This window comes from Haliotis cracherodii, unplaced genomic scaffold, assembly GCF_022045235.1.
Source record: "Haliotis cracherodii isolate W230 unplaced genomic scaffold, xgHalCrac1.p SCAF_14, whole genome shotgun sequence".
Classification (NCBI taxonomy): Eukaryota; Metazoa; Mollusca; class Gastropoda; order Lepetellida; family Haliotidae; genus Haliotis; species Haliotis cracherodii.
In genome coordinates this window covers 25351359-25372925 of record NW_027266269.1, presented here as the reverse complement: position 1 = coordinate 25372925, position 21567 = coordinate 25351359, and the positions used below count along the sequence as shown (strand labels likewise).

The following is a 21567-nucleotide window of genomic DNA, read 5'->3' as shown; positions in this document are numbered from 1 at the left end:
AACCACTGACAAATCACATGCACGTGGGTTTCAAGCACCTGTTTCACCTGTCGTCAAGGTGTCATTGGTCATGGACATTCACCTTGATCTCCTAACACCTGGTTATGCTCAGTTTCAAATTAGTCTGTTTTGTTCATATTTTTACATACTTTTACGTGTAAAAAGACATAAAAACCTTTGATACGCTGTATTTGTGCCAAGGCCCAATTAGTACTAATTGAGTTGTTTGAATATTTATATATTTTGTATATTAACTGCATTTATTTAAAATCTGAAATTGAAAAAACAGGTTTTTTTCATTTCCGTGAGTACTTTAGGCTAGTATTATGTATGGAGTTAGATTTTGGCTGGACTAACGAGTCTATGCATTGTCCAATCAAAATCAGGCAATGAAATCGTAATCCGGTATGTAAACTGTCATGCAGATTTCGGTCAATTGCAGAATTTGCAAACCATGTGCACCCCCAACTCGTTGTCAACAGATATTTTACAATCTTTTCATGTTTTTTTATCAAGGTGCCCACGTGATTTGATGCTCTTCGTGATGCAAGATCCGTTTTATCACAATATAGATCTTGATTATCGATCAGATTGTCTTGACTGGGTGCCATTTGGTTTGAAGCAAATGCAAGTGATATGAGGGGTCGAATCTGATTGGTCCATAGGAGAGGCATAGAAGGGAAATAACTCGTAATAGCCACTGGTGGCTCTACGATCGAGCCCAGGCCTTTCTCAGCAAGCATGGGTTGCTGAAGACCTTTTCAACCCCGGATCTTCACGGGTCTCAAAATTAGTGAGTGAATAGAGTTTATTTATTAGCACTGTTGTCGAGATTTACACAGTGAGCACTTCAGTTGTTACATTTTTACATCCATAAATGCAAAACAATACATTGAAGACAATTCCTAAAACAAGGACTTTCCAATCCGTGATTGCCCATAAATCTTAGAACCCAAAGGCATTTATACACCTGGATTCTCCATGGCAACCGACATATGTCTGTACCACCAAGATCTGACCTTCCAGGTACCTCCCAACCAAGTATTCTCCATAGCAACCGACACAACCCCCAAGATCTGACCAACCAGTGACTCTCCTCGCACAGGATTCTCCATAGCAACCGACACAACTATGTACCCCCAGATCTGACCAACCAGTGACTCTCCTCACACAGGATTCTCCATAGCAACCGACACAACTATGTACCCCCAGATCTGACCAACCAGTGACTCTCCTCACGCAGGATTCTCCATAGCAACAGACGCAACTATGTATCCCAGATCTGACCAACCAGTGACTTTCCTCACACAGGATTCTCCATAGCAACCGACACAACTATGTACCCCCAGATCTGACCCAGGGACCAACTCATCCAGTATCACCCACAATGCAGCATGAGCCTAAACCTCAGCTACAAAGACGTCCACAACACCACAACTACCACAGGGCACTAGTGAGTGAGTCAGTATATGGATCCTGCCGATAAAGAGGGAATTATTGAGTCAGTGCTTACAGCTCACAGAGGAGTACATGCAGCAGGAGCCACACCCAACAAGCTGCCCGCAACAACACATCTTCGTAGAGCATGTATTCTCCACCAGTCTGTATTGATCTGTAATGACTGGAGTCCTCCATGCATTGTACAGGGTTGCCTGGCTGGCTGGCTGCTGGCTGCTGGCAGGCTGGCTGGCCGACCGGCAGTGTTATTATCAATGCTCGTTGTGGGATGAATGACCGACAACTCAACCAGTGGGTCACACACGGTCTGTTTGCTGCCTTCAGCTCTAGGTTTACTGTCCACCAGCTTCCAAATCATTCCCAACAAACTTTCCATGGCTATCATCATGGGAAGACTGACTGACTGAGTATGGTTTTACGTCGCTTTTAGCAATATTCCAGCAATATCACGGAGGGGGACACCAGAAATGGGTCTTCAGCGTGACGAGCGAACGCTTTAACCACTAGGCTACCCGACCGCCCCTCATGGGAAGACAATGACACATGGTGTACCAGTGACAGTCTACGTTGCAGAACATTCAGGTACTTATCAAGTCACCACAACAGCAGTGTTTTAAACCAAACAGAAATATACGTCCACTAGCCACCGAAGTCTGGAATGGACTCAAGAAAAACATATTGAGAAGTAATATTAATTGTGCCAAATTTGTGACAAAAAGTAAAAAGGTCCTGTCTTTAAAGTAATTATCAAATAATACAGTACACTACACCATTTCATTACCTCACAGGACCCCATATTTCCTGTAAGGGCCCTTAATATTAATTGTTTGGGTTTCCCTGGATGCATAATTCAGAGCTACAGATAAGTAGTGTATTTGCGTAAAATACCCCCCCAAAATATTCAAAGCCCAATTACTTTCAATTAACTTGCAGACAGAAACATATGCAATAAATGAAAAACTCAAATGTTTTAAAACAGCCCGTGTAAATACCAAAGCTTTTTCAGCACACATACAAGGAGCTCATTTCCGAGTCAAGCCAATATATTTAAAACAGTTACATACATCTCAAAAATTATTTCATTTTTGTTAAATCTTAAAATGTTCACTAATTTGGGGAAAAACCAATAAGTCATGAATAGGTGAGTGAAAAAATATTGGTTACTCAATGAAAAATGTAATAACCCAATTAAAATAGAAACCCTAGAGTACTGGGTAAAAACTCAATTGATCAAAATGTTATCTGGAGCTCTGATAATTTTGGAGGTCAAGGTAAAACAGTATCGCAGTATCATTTTTCAGTATCAAACTGCAACAGCAAATTGTCCTTGATGGTCACCCTACCGTCACCACCTACCTCACTGACCTAAGACAGTCAGAAATGTTTTTATCTGAAGATCCAGGTTAGAACAGGTCCTCAGCAACCTATGCTAATGCCGTAAAAGGCGACTATACTTGTCGTAAGAGGGAACAAGCGGGATTGGGTGGTCAGGTTCGCCAAGTTGGTTGATGCATGTCCTTGTAACCAAATTGCATGAATCGAAATTCATGATGTCAATCACTGGATTGTATGGTCCAGATTCTATTTACAGACTGCCGTCATATTGCGGGAACATTGCTGAGTGTGGGGTTAAACAACACGTAAACAAACAGAAATTAATTAGCCAATGAAAAGATTTTCACAGCAGAAATATGCCTGAAAAGCCTACAAACCCAATAGTGGCCGACACACCTAAAACCCTGAATTTCTAATAAATTTCTACTTGACCTCTGGTTATCCCTATCATTAATGCATCCATATTGTTTATGTTTCTCATGTTTCTCAAGCAGCAAGAGAGCGAAAATAAATAAATAAAACTTCTAAAAATATTTTTCATCAAATGTGTGTTTAGAAACCTTGGCCATTGTCCTTAAATTCATTTATGAGGTAGATCTGTTCGCTTTGCTCTGTAAATAGATTTTTAATCCATACAGCTTGAAAAGATCAAGCTGACCTGGGTTTTTTAATGAGTGAGTAATGGTTGGATTATATTATTATTATTACCACATCGGGGTATAAATTTCCACAGAAGAGGATATTGAGATATGAAAATATCTTATTATTTCACGTCCGAATGTAAATCCAGAGAGGGTGGGTAAAAAGGCAACACAGGAAAAAGTATGGACAGCCTTAGACCAGGAGTGAGTGAGTGAGTGAGTGAGTGAGTGAAAGAGTGAGTGAGTGAAAGAGTGAGTGAGTGAGTGAGTGAGTGAGCAATATCACGGCGGAGGACACCAGAAATGGGCTTCACACATTGTACCCATGTCGGGATTCGAACCCGGGTCTTCGGCGTGACGAGCGAACACTTTAACCACTAGGCTACCCGACCGCCCCTTAGACCAGGAGGACAACGCTACTGGCTGGCCTGTATCAATATCCATCCCTTACAAGTTCCACTGACACTTTCACTGCAGAATATTGAAATTTCACCAAAAACTCACACTAGCTTAATCATTTCTGAATTTCTCACAGTTATTCATGATTCATGTCACACTGCATTGAACTATGTGAAATTGTGAAAAATGTGATGTCGGGTAACGTGGGTAGGTTATCAGTTGCTGCTATTCGGTCCACGTTGTTCAGATAGCTGAAGACCGCCTCCATGGTCTAGTGGTAGAGTGTCCGCCCAGAGAGCGGAAGGTCCGGGGTTCGATCCCCGAGTGCGTCATACCAAAAGAAGGTAAAAGATGGTACTTGTTGTTACCCTGTCTGGCGCTCGGCATTAAGGGGCTTAAACAAGGACTGGTCGGCTCGGAGTCAGTATACTGTGTCTGGGTGGGGTATTCATGTTAAACTGCGGCATGGTATCTCAGTGAGCTAGCACTATAAATCGGCATCAGTCCGGACTAGTACAAGCAGCCACACACACATACACACGTACATGCACGTCGCTACATAAGTGCAATAATCTGTGACGCGACGTTAAACCCCATTTCACCACACCCAGATAGCTGAAACACAGAACACCTCCATTACAGGCTCCACATTCTTGTTTCTCTTACGAAAAGCATCGTTATCTTTTACAGCAGGCATGGGTTGCTGAATGTCTATTCTGGTTCAGAAAGTTCTGATCCCTGCTGTTATATTGTTGCGGTTTATTCTTACACGCTGTTGTCAATGAAGCACCCAAAAATGGAGAACCATTGAAGGAATATTTATGAACGATCTGTGGCGTTTAAGAAATGAATTGTTTCAGAAGCTGACATCTGATTGGCTCAAGAACCATCGCATCACTCAGGTAGACGGGGAGGTCAAAGTTCACATGGCAGAGCAGGACGAGATGTTTGGTACCCAAGACTCCCCGGGAACAGGGTATGGCAATTCGTGTCAGAGCAAAACATGATACGATGGAGTGAGTTGGGTTCAGCAGTATTCCAGTGATGTCAGTTTAATGTGGGATGAAGCCTATAGTGATGCAGGTCACACACGCTTACCACTTTTGTGAAATGCACAAGCACGGGTATGGTGCAGACAAACCTAGAAACATAATCGGAGAGAAACGGGATTTGAACCCACAATCATAGGTTTCTGGCATGCCCAAGGGACATAACTCTACACAGGAAATTGCTGCATTTAGACAACTGGGCCACTAGGGTGCCGTTGTTAAAAACAACATTAGTGCTATGATTGTCGTAAGTCTATGTTAAGGTATGAGAGTTAATATTATCTTAGCGATAAGATCGCTTTGTACAACGGCACCCAGGGCCACCAAAACATAATGAGAAAGCAATTACATACCTAGTTCTTATTCCAACTAGTTTTCAGCACACTGTATAATAAGGGCAAACTTGCATGTACTGGCACTATTCGTATTCAAGCCACATCGACATACAGCCTAACTTGCAACATCTTCCCAAGGAAAGAGCATCCACTATCCTTTTTATCAAAGTCTTGTTTCCACCCTTGCCACATCAAGCCAACTTTCCTGTGCTAAATATGGTTGGACTATCGCACATATCGATAGTCATATCAGAGAACGTTTCACAAATTCAACATTCATGACTGGTACACCTTCGTATGAAAGTGATTTACCGCTATCTTTGTTGATACGAATATGTCTTTTTCATCTATAAGAGCCCTCCAACAGTGTTCGATATACATGCCTGCCCGAACGTCCGAGACGGGTTGATTTCAACTCGGGCTGCCAGATTTTCAAATCCCCCTGCCCGACGGTCGGGTTATATTTCATATGTAAAATTATTCTAAATATTTCCCGATGATAAGCATTATTTACATGATGTATTCTAGGATATTAAATACAAATCTGACCTAAAAGTGTTTGCTATTTCTTTTCTTGCATTACTTCATGTTCAATGAATTCGATTTTAAGTTTTAATTAAATTATCCTGAGAAACATATGATTAGAGTGGGCAGGCAGGTTTTGGTCAGGGCTGGCAAGTATTTCAGCTAGCCAGTCCTGTGGTTTGGCTGAAAATTTTGGGAGTTTCATACCCTGCCTCCAACGATTTTTGTGTCAGGGATGAAATCACGAATGTTTTCGTTATCTGATCGACTTGTTCATTGCCTGTGGTAGTCTCCATCTTTGTGAACCTATACAAGATAAGAACAGAGATCTGACTGGATATCGCGCTTTCATTGCAAGTGGCACAACTCGTTATCCACACGAGGTGGTGTCAGGGTCGAGCCAAGAAAAGGGGCCTTGATGTGGCAAGGGTAGAAAACAAGGCTTTGATATAGGCTAGTGGACACGCTTGTCTCGGGAAGATGTAGAAACTAGGCTGTGATATAGGCTAGTGGACACGCTTGTCTCGGGAAGATGTAGAAACTAGGCTGTGATATAGGCTAGTGGACACGCTTGCCTCGGGAAGATGAACTAGCATGTAACAGCTGGTGTAGAATTGGATCCTTGTGGGATCATATTGCGATTGTGTGGTATGATCTCTGTACAACATCACTGCTTCTGTGACCAGTGTCGGGCAAAGAATCTGTCTGACCACATGACACCAGGCACTTGACCTCAAGAGCCTGTTTCCTATTGCCACTTCAAACATCAAGCACTGCACACTGATACATGTATCACACATCATCACAGTGACCCCGACACCCACTACATACCAGTCACAGGGCTCACACATGTATCACACATCATCACAGTGACCCCGACACCCACTACATACCAGTCACAGGGCTCACACATGTATCACACATCATCACAGTGACCCTGACACCCACTACACACCAGTCACAGGGCTCACACATGTATCACACATCATCACAGTGACCCCGACACCCACCACATACCAGTCACAGGGCTCACACATGTATCACACATCATCACAATGACCGCGACACCCACCACATACCAGTCACAGGGCTCACACATGTATCACATATCATCACAGTGACCCTGACACCCACTACACACCAGTCACAGGGCTCACACATGTATCACACATCATCACAGTGACCCCGACACCCACTACACACCAGTCACAGGGCTCACACATGTATCATAGATCACAGTGACCCCGACACCCACTACATACCAGTCACAGGGCTCACACATGTATCACATATCATCACAGTGACCCCGACACCCACAACACACCAGTCACAGGGTTAACGCATGTATCACACATCATCACAGTGACCCCGACACCCACTACATACCAGTCACAGGGTTAACGCATGTATCACACATCATCACAGTGACCCCGACACCCACTACATACCAGTCACAGGGCTCACACATGTATCTCACATCATCACAGTGACCCCGACACCCACTACATACCAGTCACAGGGCTCACACATGTATCTCACATCATCACAGTGACCCCGACACCCACTACATACCAGTCACAGGGCTCACACATGTATCACACATCATCACAGTGACCCCGACACCCACTACATACCAGTCACAGGGCTCACACATGTATCACACATCATCACAGTGACCCCGACACCCACTACATACCAGTCACAGGGCTCACACATGTATCACACATCATCACAGTGACCCCGACACCCACTACACACCAGTCACAGGGCTCACACATGTATCATGGATCATCACAGTGACCCCGACACCCACTACATACCAGTCACAGGGCTCACACATGTATCACACATCATCACAGTGACCCCGACACCCACTACACACCAGTCACAGGGCTCACACATGTATCACACATCATCACAGTGACCCCGACACCCACTACACACCAGTCACAGGGCTCACACATGTATCACACATCATCACAGAGACCCCGACACCCACTACATACCAGTCACAGGGCTCACACATGTATCACACATCATCACAGTGACCCCGACACCCACTACACACCAGTCACAGGGCTCACACATGTATCACACATCATCACAGTGACCCCGACACCCACTACACACCAGTCACAGGGCTCACACATGTATCACATATCATCACAGTGACCCCGACACCCACTACATACCAGTCACAGGGCTCACACATGTATCACACATCATCACAGTGACCCTGACACCCACTACATACAAGTCACAGGGCTCACACATGTATCACACATCATCACAGTGACTCCGACACCCACTACATACCAGTCACAGGGCTCACACATGTATCACACATCATCACAGTGACCCCGACACCCACTACATACCAGTCACAGGGCTCACACATGTATCACACATCATCACAGTGACCCCGACACCCACTACATACCAGTCACAGGGCTCACACATGTATCACACATCATCACAGTGACCCCGACACCCACTACATACCAGTCACAGGGCTCACACATGTATCACACATCATCACAGTGACCCCGACACCCACTACACACCAGTCACAGGGCTCACACATGTATCACACATCATCACAGTGACCCCGACACCCACTACATACCAGTCACAGGGCTCACACATGTATCACACATCACAGTGACCCCGACACCCACTACATACCAGTCACAGGGCTCACACATGTATCACATATCATCACAGTGACTCCGACACCCACTACACACCAGTCACAGGGCTCACACATGTATCACATATCATCACAGTGACTCCGACACCCACTACACACCAGTCACAGGGCTCACACATGTATCACACATCATCACAGTGACCCCGACACCCACTACACACCAGTCACAGGGCTCACACATGTATCACACATCATCACAGTGACCCCGACACCCACTACACACCAGTCACAGGGCTCACACATGTATCATAGATCACAGTGACCCCGACACCCACTACACACCAGTCACAGGGCTCACACATGTATCACAGATCATCACAGTGACCCCGACACCCACTACACACCAGTCACAGGGCTCACACATGTATCACACATCATCCCAGTGACCCCGACACCCACAACACACCAGTCACAGGGCTCACACATGTATCACATATCATCACAGTGACTCCGACACCCACTACATACCAGTCACAGGGCTCACACATGTATCACATATCATCACAGTGACCCCGACACCCACTACATACCAGTCACAGGGCTCACACATGTATCACACATCATCACAGTGACTCCGACACCCACTACATACCAGTCACAGGGCTCATACATGTATCACACATCATCACAGTGACCCTGACACCCACTACACACCAGTCACAGGGCTCACACATGTATCACACATCATCACAGTGACCCCGACACCCACTACATACCAGTCACAGGGCTCACACATGTATCACACATCATCCCAGTGACCCCGACACCCACAACACACCAGTCACAGGGCTCATACATGTATCACACATCATCACAGTGACCCCGACACCCACTACATACCAGTCACAGGGCTCACACATGTATCACACATCATCACAGTGACCCCGACACCCACTACACACCAGTCACAGGGCTCACACATGTATCATGGATCATCACAGTGACCGCGACACCCACTACACACCAGTCACAGGGCTCACACATGTATCACGTATCATCACAGTGACCCCGGCACCCACTACATACCAGTCACAGGGCTCACACATGTATCACAGATCATCACAGTGACCCCGACACCCACTACACACCAGTCACAGGGCTCACACATGTATCACACATCATCACAGTGACCCCGACACCCACAACACACCAGTCACAGGGTTAACGCATGTATCACACATCATCACAGTGACCCCGACACCCACTACACACCAGTCACAGGGCTCACACATGTATCACACATCATCACAGTGACTCCGACACTCGCTACATACCAGTCACAGGGCTCACACATGTATCATGGATCATCACAGTGACTCCGACACCCACTACACACCAGTCACAGGGCTCACGCATGTATCACACATCATCACAGTGACTCCGACACCCACTACACACCAGTCACAGGGCTAACGCATGTATCACAGATCACAATGACTCCGACACCCACTACACACCAGTCACAGGGCTCATACATGTATCACACATCATCACAATGACTCCGACACCCGCTAAACATCAGTCACAGGGCTAACGCATGTATCACAGATCACAGTGACCCTGACACCCACTACACTCCTTTAAGTCAAGCCCTGATGAAACACTGGACTTGACAATATTCCAGCTCTATGACGGCGACCTGTAAAACAATTCTTGACCAGGCAATCCAGGAAGTGATATGAGCAACTATCCATGACACTGATCAAACAAGTAACAAAACCAAAGCTTGTTGGAACCAAGTCAATGAGGCTGACCATTTGATCCATGTCATTGTATCCCAATTGCGTGGATTGATGCTTGTGATGTCAATCACTGGATTGTCTGGTCCAGACTCAATTATTTACTGACTGCTATCATATAGCTGGAATATTGCTGTGTGTGCGTGTGCAACAACAACAAAAAAACAATAATGAAACCATTTCTAAAGGAGCAAAAACACTCAGATGGACAATCTAATATGATTGTAGTGTGTGAGTGAGTGAGTATGCTTTTATGCCGCTTTTAGCAATATTCCAGCAATATCACTGCGGGGGACACCAGAAATGGGCTTCACACATTGTACCCATGTCAGGAATCGAACCCGGGTCTTCAGCGTGACGAGCGACCGCTTTAACCACTAGGCTACCCGACCGCCCAGTAATAAATACAAGCAGTGATAGAAACAAACATTTTTAGTCCAGAAGTCCTTATAACATGTGTATAATGTTAACATATAGCAAAACCCTTATCAATAACAAATTTCTACTAGTCTATGATACCTTAACTATTAGGCAGTTTTGCATGGACTATTCGACTAGTGCTAATTTCTATCGCTAGGAATGCAATTTCAATGCAGTCAAATATACTTTTCAGTGCCACTGGGAGTCATGCATATTACCGTATTCGGCGTAATAAGCGCCCTGCTCTAATAAGTGCCCACAGCGATATTTGCTAATATATTGGCTAGTGAACAATCTCAATTAGCACCCCTTCCAATTGATTAATGTACACAAGACTTATTATTTGTGTATAATACGCAATTGTATGTTATATGCACCCTTAATTATGGGCAACTGAATCCCAGAAAAAAATATCTGTCGTATATAAACATTTCAGGCTGTCAGCATAAACCACGAAATTTACGATCTCAACTCAAAATAATATTCTAATAAGAGACCCCTTTTTTGAATTTTGAGAGCGCCCTGGGCGCTTATTACGTCGAATAAGGTATTTCATTTTTATGTTTATAAAATGTGACTACCTATCCTGTAAGTCGCCTCTTCTGACAAGTATGAGAAGCTGAAGACCAATTCTAACCCAGATCTTCCAAGGCAACATCCACTTTCAATTTTTACCCATAGAATGTGATTGTTGACATCCGGCAAGATGAAGGCCATCAATCAGGAAGACCAACCTAGCGATTGACAGTTGTAGACAACACAATCTTCTCTTAGTGAACCCTAGATATGGTTATCAGTTTATCAAGCATAACTTCCTTGTTGCCTATCTAAAGGTAAGATAAAACATGATGATGTAAAATATCACATGTAGTGTGAGTTCGAGAGGAGGGCCAGAAACATCCATGTTTACAGGCAACTTTCTGGGACCTAACTTTCTCCACTTGAGGTTCTTATTAATATCATATTAATTTTAAAACACATTTTGTGAATAAAAGCAGACATGAAAGTCGTATCTGATATGATTTCAAGGACACACGATGTTGTTTTGTTCTTTTAACGCCACGCTCAGCAATATTCCAGCCATGTGACTGTGATCTGTAAGTAATCAAACCTGGATTACACAATCCAGTGATTGAAATTGTGAGCAACACCATCAGGGTTCAATGATAACATCAACCAAGTCAGTGAGTCAGACCACCATTAAGTTGCCTCTTACGACCAGCATTGGTGTTGGGGAGTTATTCTTACAAGATTTCCATGTACTAATCAGTGGGTTGCTGAAGACCTATTCTCCCCAACGAAGGTCTTCAGCAACCCATGCTTGCCGTAAAAGGCGACTATGCTTGTCATAGGAGGCGACTAACAGGATCTGGTGCTCAGGCTCGCTGACTTGGTTGATGCATGTCATCAATCCGATCGAGGCTCAAGATATTAATCACTGGATTGTCTGGTCCAGACTCGATTATTTCCAGAGCGCCGTCATATAGCTGAAATGTGGCATTAAACAAACAACAAACTAACCAAACCAACAGTATGTACCCTCTTTTGGTCTTAAATTGTAATCGGAACCACATTATTTTTCTAGACCTACAAATCTCCCCAGTTAGTTTGCATTGCCACTGACATACAGAACCTGCTGTGTACATGCAGGTTTCGACATTCTTTATATTTTAGTTCCGATGGCACGGTTAAAATCGTAATGGCACAGGTACAGCAAGACCCCAGTGCCTCAAGAAACCATATTTTGTTAACACCTTGTGAAAGTGTTTATCTGAAAACTACAAATGAAACAATTACCAGTGCTCTGTGGCACTCTCGAAATTATCAAAGCTTTCTTAGGGGTGAGCTTTTGGGCTTTTCACAGCCTCAAACAATATTTGAGTCCTATTTCAGCATGCTGGTGGAAAGTCCAAACTAACAAGTACGAAAGACGTTTACCATTTTAGTACAGTGCTGGTGTTGTTTAAAGATTAAAATTGGGAACTTGTCCCTGAGCAAGACTGAGTGAGTGAGTATGGTTTTACCCCACTTTTAGCAATATTCCAGCAATATCACAGCAGGGGTCACCAGAAATTGGCTTCACACATTGTACCCATGTCGGGAATCGAACCCGGGTCTTCGGCTTGCAAGCGAACGCTTTAACCACTAGGTTACCCGACTGCCCCTCTCTGAGCAAGAAACATTAAAACTTCACTTGTCCAGAGTCATAGTCGACTTGTCCAAATTATCGTCCAAGCATGGTGTTTTATCACAAAATAAATGAATGTTCTTGTCCACTGCTAAAAGCCATTGGAAATTTTGAACCCAATGTTTCTGTAATTCCAACTTGCATCTTTTCATACTTGACTTTTATTGCCTGTTATTTTCTTTCGCTTTAATCAATTTTCGTATCCGTTGTTTTTCCAACCATGCATAATGAATTCATCCACTCCTAGGCCGTAATCAAACAGAAAACATACATTTTAAGCTAATAGAATGTCATTTGCAGTTGGCTACTTATATCACTGATCAACCAATCAGAGAGCATGTACTAAAGCATGACAGAAAACAGAACAAGGAAGTAAACAAAACACTGTTTACAGTTGGATAGGTCATACTCGCAAGATTCCCACATTGTCAAAGCTTGATTTAGTACTTGTTTTGAATATTTAATCGCAGTTTACTAAAGGCCTGGTAACTCTTAAGGTTATCCATGGACCACTAAACCTAATTTTGTTTGTTTGTTCAACGATTGCATGTAAATAGTACACATACCCACTTTCCACACCCCTGTGCTGACAAAGGAGAGAGTGGGTTGGGTTTAATGCCTTTTACAACAGAATTCTAGTTTTATCACGGCATGTGAGCTAAAAGTGCGAAAAAAGTCCTAAGTGATGCATGTTACAGACGTTTATGGCATGGTGGTTACAGTGATAGGTATAGTGACGGGTTTAGTGACGAACATAGAAACATTACCTGGGTAAACCAGGATTCAAACCCATGATCATAGGTTTCTGGCAAACAAAGAATTATGGTCAGGGTGGATTCTTGTTTTTAAAAACGGAGGCCAATGGACCCTGTCGTAGACATTTACCTATGTGTTTGTTAGATCCACAGCCAGTAATGATCCAGTTATACGTCCGCAGTCTGTAAATTATGGAGTCTTGACCAGACAATCCAGTGATTGACATCATGAGCATCTATCTCAGGATGGGCTACAATGACACGCCAATTCAATGGGGTCATGGAGGCCTGGCATCTATGCATGCTAAGGCTTCTGTGTCTATCTTATTATTATGCCCTAAATCACTATTGGAAATGCCAAGCACACTATCAGTGCTCAAAATATTTCTTAAACCCAACTTGTCCCGCAGGGCAGGTAGATATTTTGTCCTCATCCTGCAGTGTTTTAACTTGCTTTGTAAAATTTCTCAAGTCCCCACCATCTACGTTCCTTTCCCTTCTATTCAAACTTGCTCAACCATGATTCTTGCACAGTTTGTTTTCTGTATTCTACAGTCAAATTGTTTTTGAGAAATTTTCCTTTCTTCAGACTGCCTGTTATTGTTACGTTTTTTTGTCAATAACCCCACCATCCCCATTCAAAATTTTCCATATGTCAGCCACAAAATCAATCATCAGCTGTTCACTATCACTTTGACAATTAAACATCAGTAACGACTCACCAGCAACTATACAAAATTTAATTATCTCCCTTTAAAAACTTGTTTCCATACCTGCTGCACAAATGCACTTCCTGTTTATTTCTGTAACAGACAGTTGTCAAGTAAGTCTATCTATGATGAGCAACATGTATTTTCCTCTTATTACCTGATTACTTAGATTGTGGGTGAGAGAAAACGTGTTTTAGATTCGAAAATGATTAGAGATGAATTGATATACCGTATTCAACGTAATAAGCGCCCCGCTCCAATAAGCACCCAGGGCGATATTTGTTAATATATTGGCAAGTGAACAATCCCAATTAGCACCCCTTCCAAATGATCAATGTACACCAGACTTATTTATTCGCGTATGACACACACTCGTATGTTATATGCACCCTTAATTATGGGCAATTTAATTCTGGAAAAATATATCTTTCGTACATAAACATTTCAGGTTGTCAGCTAAAACCATAAAATTTATCTTTCAACTCTGTTTTTTCCACCAAAATAATATTCTAATAAGAGCCCCCTATTACTAATTTTGAGAGCACCCTGGGCGCTTATTACGTCAAATACGGTAATAGAAGTATATTTACTCGCCCCGGAGGACGAGCGTTTCTCCAACTCTTTCTCAACCTGCACATGCTGCCACTGACTCGTGAAGATCCAGGGTAGAATAGGTCTTCAACAACCCATGCTTGCCGTATAACCCTGTGGGGTTATAACCCGGATTGTCTAGTTCGTTACTCACAATATCAATCACTGGATATTCTGGTCCAGACAGGATTATTAAATGGCTGCTGTTATACAGCTGAAACATCACTGAGTTGGGTGTTTAAAAACAAACACGACACTCACACATTGAAATAAGACTTAGAGAGACATTTTAAATCGTTGACTAGTAGATAGTGACAGATAGATTGCATGGGGTAAAAGTTAGAAGTGGTAATAAATAACCAGTGTTCGAAATAATAAAAATTGCCAGGCTGCCATCAGGACCCACAAACTTCAGAACCTGTAGGCCCTGACTAAACTCTTCAGGCCCTCATTTAAAAAAAACCTACAGCTTATTGTGACAGGTAACTTGAGACATAAATTTATTGCCTTCTATAACAACCCATACAAATCTGAAACTACAGGCCCAATACGAAATCTACCATGGCACTTATTTCGACCCCCCCCCACCATGCATCTGGAAAATATTTCTGTTAAAATTGTTTTCTGGCTTCCAATGACTTCAACCAGTAGCCCTGAGCCATTGTGCTTGGCTTCACTGTAACAAGGTTGCCATGTACATTGTAGTAGTACATTGGAAGAGGCTTGTACATCATTGGTCAGTGATTCTGTCAGACTTTTCTTTAGGGAGGTGGGGGGTTAGTGATCAGTGAGTGAATGTTGTTTTATACCAGAGCATCCATCTTGCTTCATCATTTCTGTAGTTCTCTAAGGTTCTCAATTTGCTGTGCAGAGTTGTGTCCCTTGGGCATGCCAGAAACCTATTGTGGGTTTGAATCCCGGTTCATCCCGATTATGTTTCTAGGTTTGTTAGCACCATACCCGTGCTCTTTGATTTCACCAAAGCGGTAAATGTCAGAGTCCTGCATCACTTCAGGCTTTCCTCCCACATTAAGCTGACACGCAGCATGGGCTGATACAGCTTTTCTTTAAAGGGTAGGTGCACAATTAAGATCTATTTATTGTCTTTGGTAGTAATTTATACAGAAATAAACATTTTTTTCGAAAAAAAAGTGGGGGTGCGCACCCCCCTCTGTATCCGCCCATGCGCAGTGATATAATTGGAAAAATGTCTAAAGCAGCTTTAAAACCCGGTCACTCATTGCTGCTTGTTAATAATTTGTTTTTATTAAGACGACCTGTGTGCAAGAAAAATCCTCATTGGGGTGCAATGACATTCAATTCAGCCATTTCGCAAACCATCCACAAAATCCTCATTATTGCATCTGTGAATTAGTTTATTTAATGTCCCACTTAGCAGTGTGCAAGGCACTGACAGCGGTCTGTAAATAATCATGTCTGGACCAGACATTCCAGTGATTGATACTACGAGCAACATTCCAGACTGTCAGTTCCCCATCACATCATCAAGTCACTGGAGGGTGAGTGAGTATGGTTTTACGCCGCTTTTAGCAATATTCCAGCAATATCACAGCAGGGGCACCAGAAATGGGCTTCACACATTGTACCCATGTCTGGAATTGAACCCAGGTCTTCGGCGTGACGAGCGAACGCTACCCGACCGTCCCTCATCAAGTCACTGAGCTTGACCACCTGACACATTTTGTCACCTTGAATCCCCCGAGGGCTGCATGATCCGGGCTCAGTAAATCAAGCATAGTCGCCTTTTACGGCAAGCATGGGTCGTTTCTAAACCAGCTCTTCAGGGGTCAGGGGGCACAGTCGTCTAAGGCGCAGTGATTCGCTGTGCAGAGTTGCGTCCCTTGTGCCCGCCAGAAACCTATGATTGTGGGTTCGAATCAAGGTTCGTCCCGATTATGTTTCTAGGTTTGTCAGCACCATGCCCGTGCCCGTGGGTTTCACCGAAGTGGTTAACGTCTGAGACCTGCATCACTTTGGGCTTTCCTAACACATCAAGCTGACATGCCGTGATATAACTGGAATACTGTTAAAAGCAGCGTTAAACCCAACTCACTCACTCTTCAGTACCATATTTTAATAACTCTTCATATGACAGGACAGGGGATCCAGCAACTGAATTTCCACTCTCTGGGCAAACACTATCAATATTATCCAGTAGTATCATGGCATGTCAGCACAACTCATATGGGAGGAGACTACGACCAGAGAAGCTTAGTGATTGATAGCATGAGCATGGTCAACAGAGACAGGGTAACAGCAAACATGAAATACTGCCATGGTCTGTGCTACAGTTCCCACAGAAACATCCTGAACTACTACAACATGTAAGTCTTCATACCAAAATGCTGTCATGAAGAAATAACCCATCCAAACCACATTTTTTCACCAGCAATGAGACCTGCGAAGATGCGGGGTAGAATAGGTCTTCAGCAACCCATGCTTGCTGTAAGAGGCAACTGCGCTTGTCCTAGGAGGCGACAAACGGGACTGTGTGGTCAGGCTCGCTGACTTGGTTGATGCATGTCATTGTATCCCAATTGCGATTGATGCTCATGATGTCAATCACTGGATTGTGTGGTCCAGACTCGATTATTTACAGACCACCCTCATATAGCAGGAATATTTCTGAGTGTGACGTTAAACAACAAACAAACCAAAGCAAATCACCGGCAATTATCCAGTATATATACCAGAGAAGAGAAAGATGAAGCCCTCACAATATATTAGCTGGTTAAGTTAAAATAGAACTGTTCTGTACAAGTGAAAGATATGTATAACCTCGTGGTTTCTCCCATGTTGCATAGCTCCACAAAAGTTGTTGAAGATCGCTCCAGCTCTATATGGCAGCCATACATTTGGAGCTCATGATGCACCATGCTGTCAACTCGGAGCTACCTAAATATCGGGTTTGTTTGTTGTTTAACGCTGCACTCAGCAATATCCCAGCTATATGACGGCGGTCTGGAAATGATCCGAGTCTGGACCAGACAATCCAGTGATTCACATCATGAGCATGGATGCACACAATTTAGATACAATGACTTGCATCAACCAAGTCAGCGAGTCTAACCACCCGATCCTGTTCGTCGCCTTTTACGACATGCATAGTCGCCTTTGACAGCAAGCATAGTCGCCTTATAGCAACCACTTTTGATGACTACAAGTTCATCACCCTTTGATGTTTCCGCTCGATGAAAGTATGAAATCTGGAGCCTGAATTTTACTTCATTTTGAAACAGATTAGGTTCAAGCAAGTGAGTGTGGCTTTTAGCACCTTTGGACAATATTCCAGCAATATCATGGCATGAGACACCAGAAATGGGCTTCACAGATAGTAGCCATGTGGGCATCAAACCCAGGTTTTCGTCGTGATGAGCAAACACTTTAACCACCAGGCTACCGAACCACATCTGGCTTCAAGTATTTGGCAAACTAGAAAATAACATTGGGACTTAAGGATTCTGTGGAGATTTTGCACCATGAGTAGCCATGGAAGAGAAGTATCTTCAGGAAACTTTACTGTACCTAAATTCTTCTACAGAAAAGCGCTTGCAGATGTTAACAGTTATTAACATATATTGATAATTTTAAATGTCTTTATATGTTGAGATTTTTCCAGCTACACTATTTGCACTCTTCAGTGCTTCTTAAATTTAAGGAGCTTCCAGCTGCAATAAAAGACTTGCAATGGTAAAATATTTAGTGTAGACTTTAATAAAATTGTACTGATTATGACAAAGTTTAATGACTCTGAACAATGATCGTTTTGTGGAAACAGTCACATTCTTCATGCATCAACTTCAAAACCCACTACATGAAAGTGAAAAAGCACTTTCATCCCTAAAAACAAGGCCACAGAAAGTGCTTAATCAACACGAACATAAAAATTTGAAATTGACTGTTTAGGCGATAATTCGGATTGAAATTAACGTCAAGAATCTTTTAACAAATGCTTACCATTGACAATAAAGTTCTGAGATTTGTATATTTATTTATCTATGTTTCAGTCAAAACCAAAAAGAGGGATCTGCTTTGCAAATTAACACAAAATCATGTCACTTCTGTCAAATCCAATATACCCCCACAGAGCATAATATGCAGGACACCCCTAACATTAAAATCTGTTCCAGCTAAAATACACTGATAAAACATTTTATTTACAATCATCAAATAATTTACATAAATAATTTGCAAAAATAGACCATTTATTAATGCTGGTTTCAGAAGCAGCCATGACAGTATTGCACCAAGTCAATGATCATGCTCGATAGTACATTTGACAACTGTCAAAACATAAAGGTGCCGCGCATCCCAAGTCACCGTACACTCCCACTGTTGGAGAAACACATGGACGGTAATACCATGGTGTAATTTGCCTGCAAATCTCTAAGTGTATCCTTACTTCAAGATCTGGAGAGTCTGTTGGCGGAAGATGCGACTTGGTACGGAATTGTCTTGGATTTCTTGCCCCCAACAAAAGCCGACCCCTTGTAGCATCTCGTACGTTTAATATTACAAATGTACAGCATTATATCACAACTGAGGTGCATCTGCACGCGCTACACCCCATCTGCATGTGCACAGCCATCGAGGAATATAGATCGTTCTAAATGAATTATATATTCAACCATGTTCCGTATAAATCCAACATGGCGTCCCACGCTAAACTTCAAGCCAAACCTACAGCCGGCATAGGGATATTTTACACATAAACAAAGCTGCAAACTCCCCTTGCGTTCGCTTACTACCTCAATTCCTATAGTGCATAGATGCATTCAGCATAATAATGTCAAACTGGGTCTAAACATTTAATTATTGGCCAACATGGCTGCTCAGTAAACCCTGCATATGAAGACAGACGTTTACTTCTCGAATAAAAACACATGTATTATGTGGTCAAAATGATGTATTTCTTTAGCAAATACTTACCTAATAGAAGCAACTTCAACTCGCGTCTAGCATCCCGCTTGTCTTTGCGCAGCTGGCGTTCTATTTCCTGGTTAATTCGCTTCTGCTCTTTCAATTCCTCTGTTAGACAGCACGCCATTTTGACGACGAGATGTCGTTCTCGCTCGCCAGTCAATAGTTGTCGCTCGGTCCTTCCGTCCGGCGATGCAGTCCAGAATCACTACTGTCCCCCCTTCCGTCCCCCAATTCCTCTCAATAAACGTCGGGGGCACGGTCCCAGTTTCACCTTGTCTTACTCCGAGCGAATTGTTCAAAATTCGCAAATTCAGCTTCGACTATGGAGTTATACAGTTAACATTAGGGTGTGGTAGCGAAGGGGGGTTTCCAATTGTAAAACTTTCCTGTCGGTAAGAAATAAAAACGCATATAATACAATATGACGTATGCATTTGATAAAAGAAAGACCAATGAATGAAAATACCAGAATGTACATTAGAGAAACCTTACCTTGAAACGCACACGAACGCGCAATAATGCGCAGGTTGATGTACGTTCAATTGGCGGAACAGCCAGAAAAGCAGAAATTATGGGATAGCAATGAGTATGAGGCTACACTCTCGCATAATGAGGCTGTGTGCTCATTACGCGAAGCCGGTATCGCCCGATGCTACGGCTACCGTTACGAAAGTATGGCAACATTTTGCAATTCACATACTGAAATCATTTTTGCGAAAGGATTTAAGTCATTGCTGAAATATGGTTATACATGACGTAATATGTCTTGCAAACAAGTATAATTTCATAAAATGCTAAATTGTTATGAATGATAATAATGAGTTTATGAATGAACCACAAAGTACATATTAACTTTTTAATTGTTTATAAGATTTACAATATTAAAAATGGAACCAAAATAAAAAAACATATCGATCTATCAACATCTACAAAAACAAGGCGAATCAATTTTTAAGGAGTTGCTAAATATTAAGAAGAATTTTTCGAAAATATATATGTGTGCATAAATTATTACGTTAGTCAAGTAGTACGGTTAAAAATATTCGTAGACAATAAAAAATCATATTCTCTTCATAAACTAACCAATGCAGACCAAATATATCAGTTATTAATGAATTATCAACAAATGCTACATTTTGTTACTAAATGATTATAGTGTTTCCACCCCTACAGTTTGACTTTGAATATAAATACATTGTTCAAATTTGTATCCTACCATATCACGTGACTATGGGATAAACACTATTACAAGACAGCGCTTGAGCTACAGAAGTTAGACAGCCATATGAATATTATTAGTTTTGTGATATTTTTCATAAAGCTAAACAAGCACTGTGCTCAGTACATATTTTCACAGTTGGTTTGCAACCCGCGAAGACCCGTGTTAGAATAGGTCTTCAGCAAACCACGCTTGTCGTAAGAGGCGACTAACGGGATCGGGTGGTCAGGCTCGCTGACTTGGTTGATGCATGACGTCGTATCCCTATTGCGTGGATCGACGCTTATGATGTCAATCACTGGATTGTATGGTCCGGACTCGATTATAAACAGACCGCCGTCATATCGCTGGGATATTGCAGAGCGCGGCGTTAAACAACAAACAAACATATTAATTTTTGTTTGAATATGTTCCCAGCAATATTACTGTGGACATAAATGGCTTGAGCGTTTAATAATATTCCTACATCATCGCGGGAGACACTACGAAAACACCATTATGGGGAATCAAACTCCTGGCTTCGGCATGACGAGTGAATCTTGTAACTGA

General features: G+C 42.7%; 1 protein-coding gene across 1 annotated transcript in view; it reads right to left on the bottom strand.

Annotated features, from left to right (window-relative positions):
* Positions 1 to 20347, bottom strand: part of LOC139461143 (guanine nucleotide-binding protein G(q) subunit alpha) — a 35281-nt gene extending 14934 nt beyond the window's left edge. The window contains exons 1-2 of the mRNA XM_071242689.1: positions 20292 to 20347; positions 19806 to 20185 (exon numbers count right to left, since the gene is read on the bottom strand). Coding sequence (XP_071098790.1) covers positions 19806 to 19923 — 118 coding nt within the window. The 5' untranslated portion in view covers positions 19924 to 20185; positions 20292 to 20347. The remainder of the gene's footprint in view (positions 1 to 19805; positions 20186 to 20291) is intronic.
* Between the last annotated feature and the right edge of the window lie 1220 nt (positions 20348 to 21567).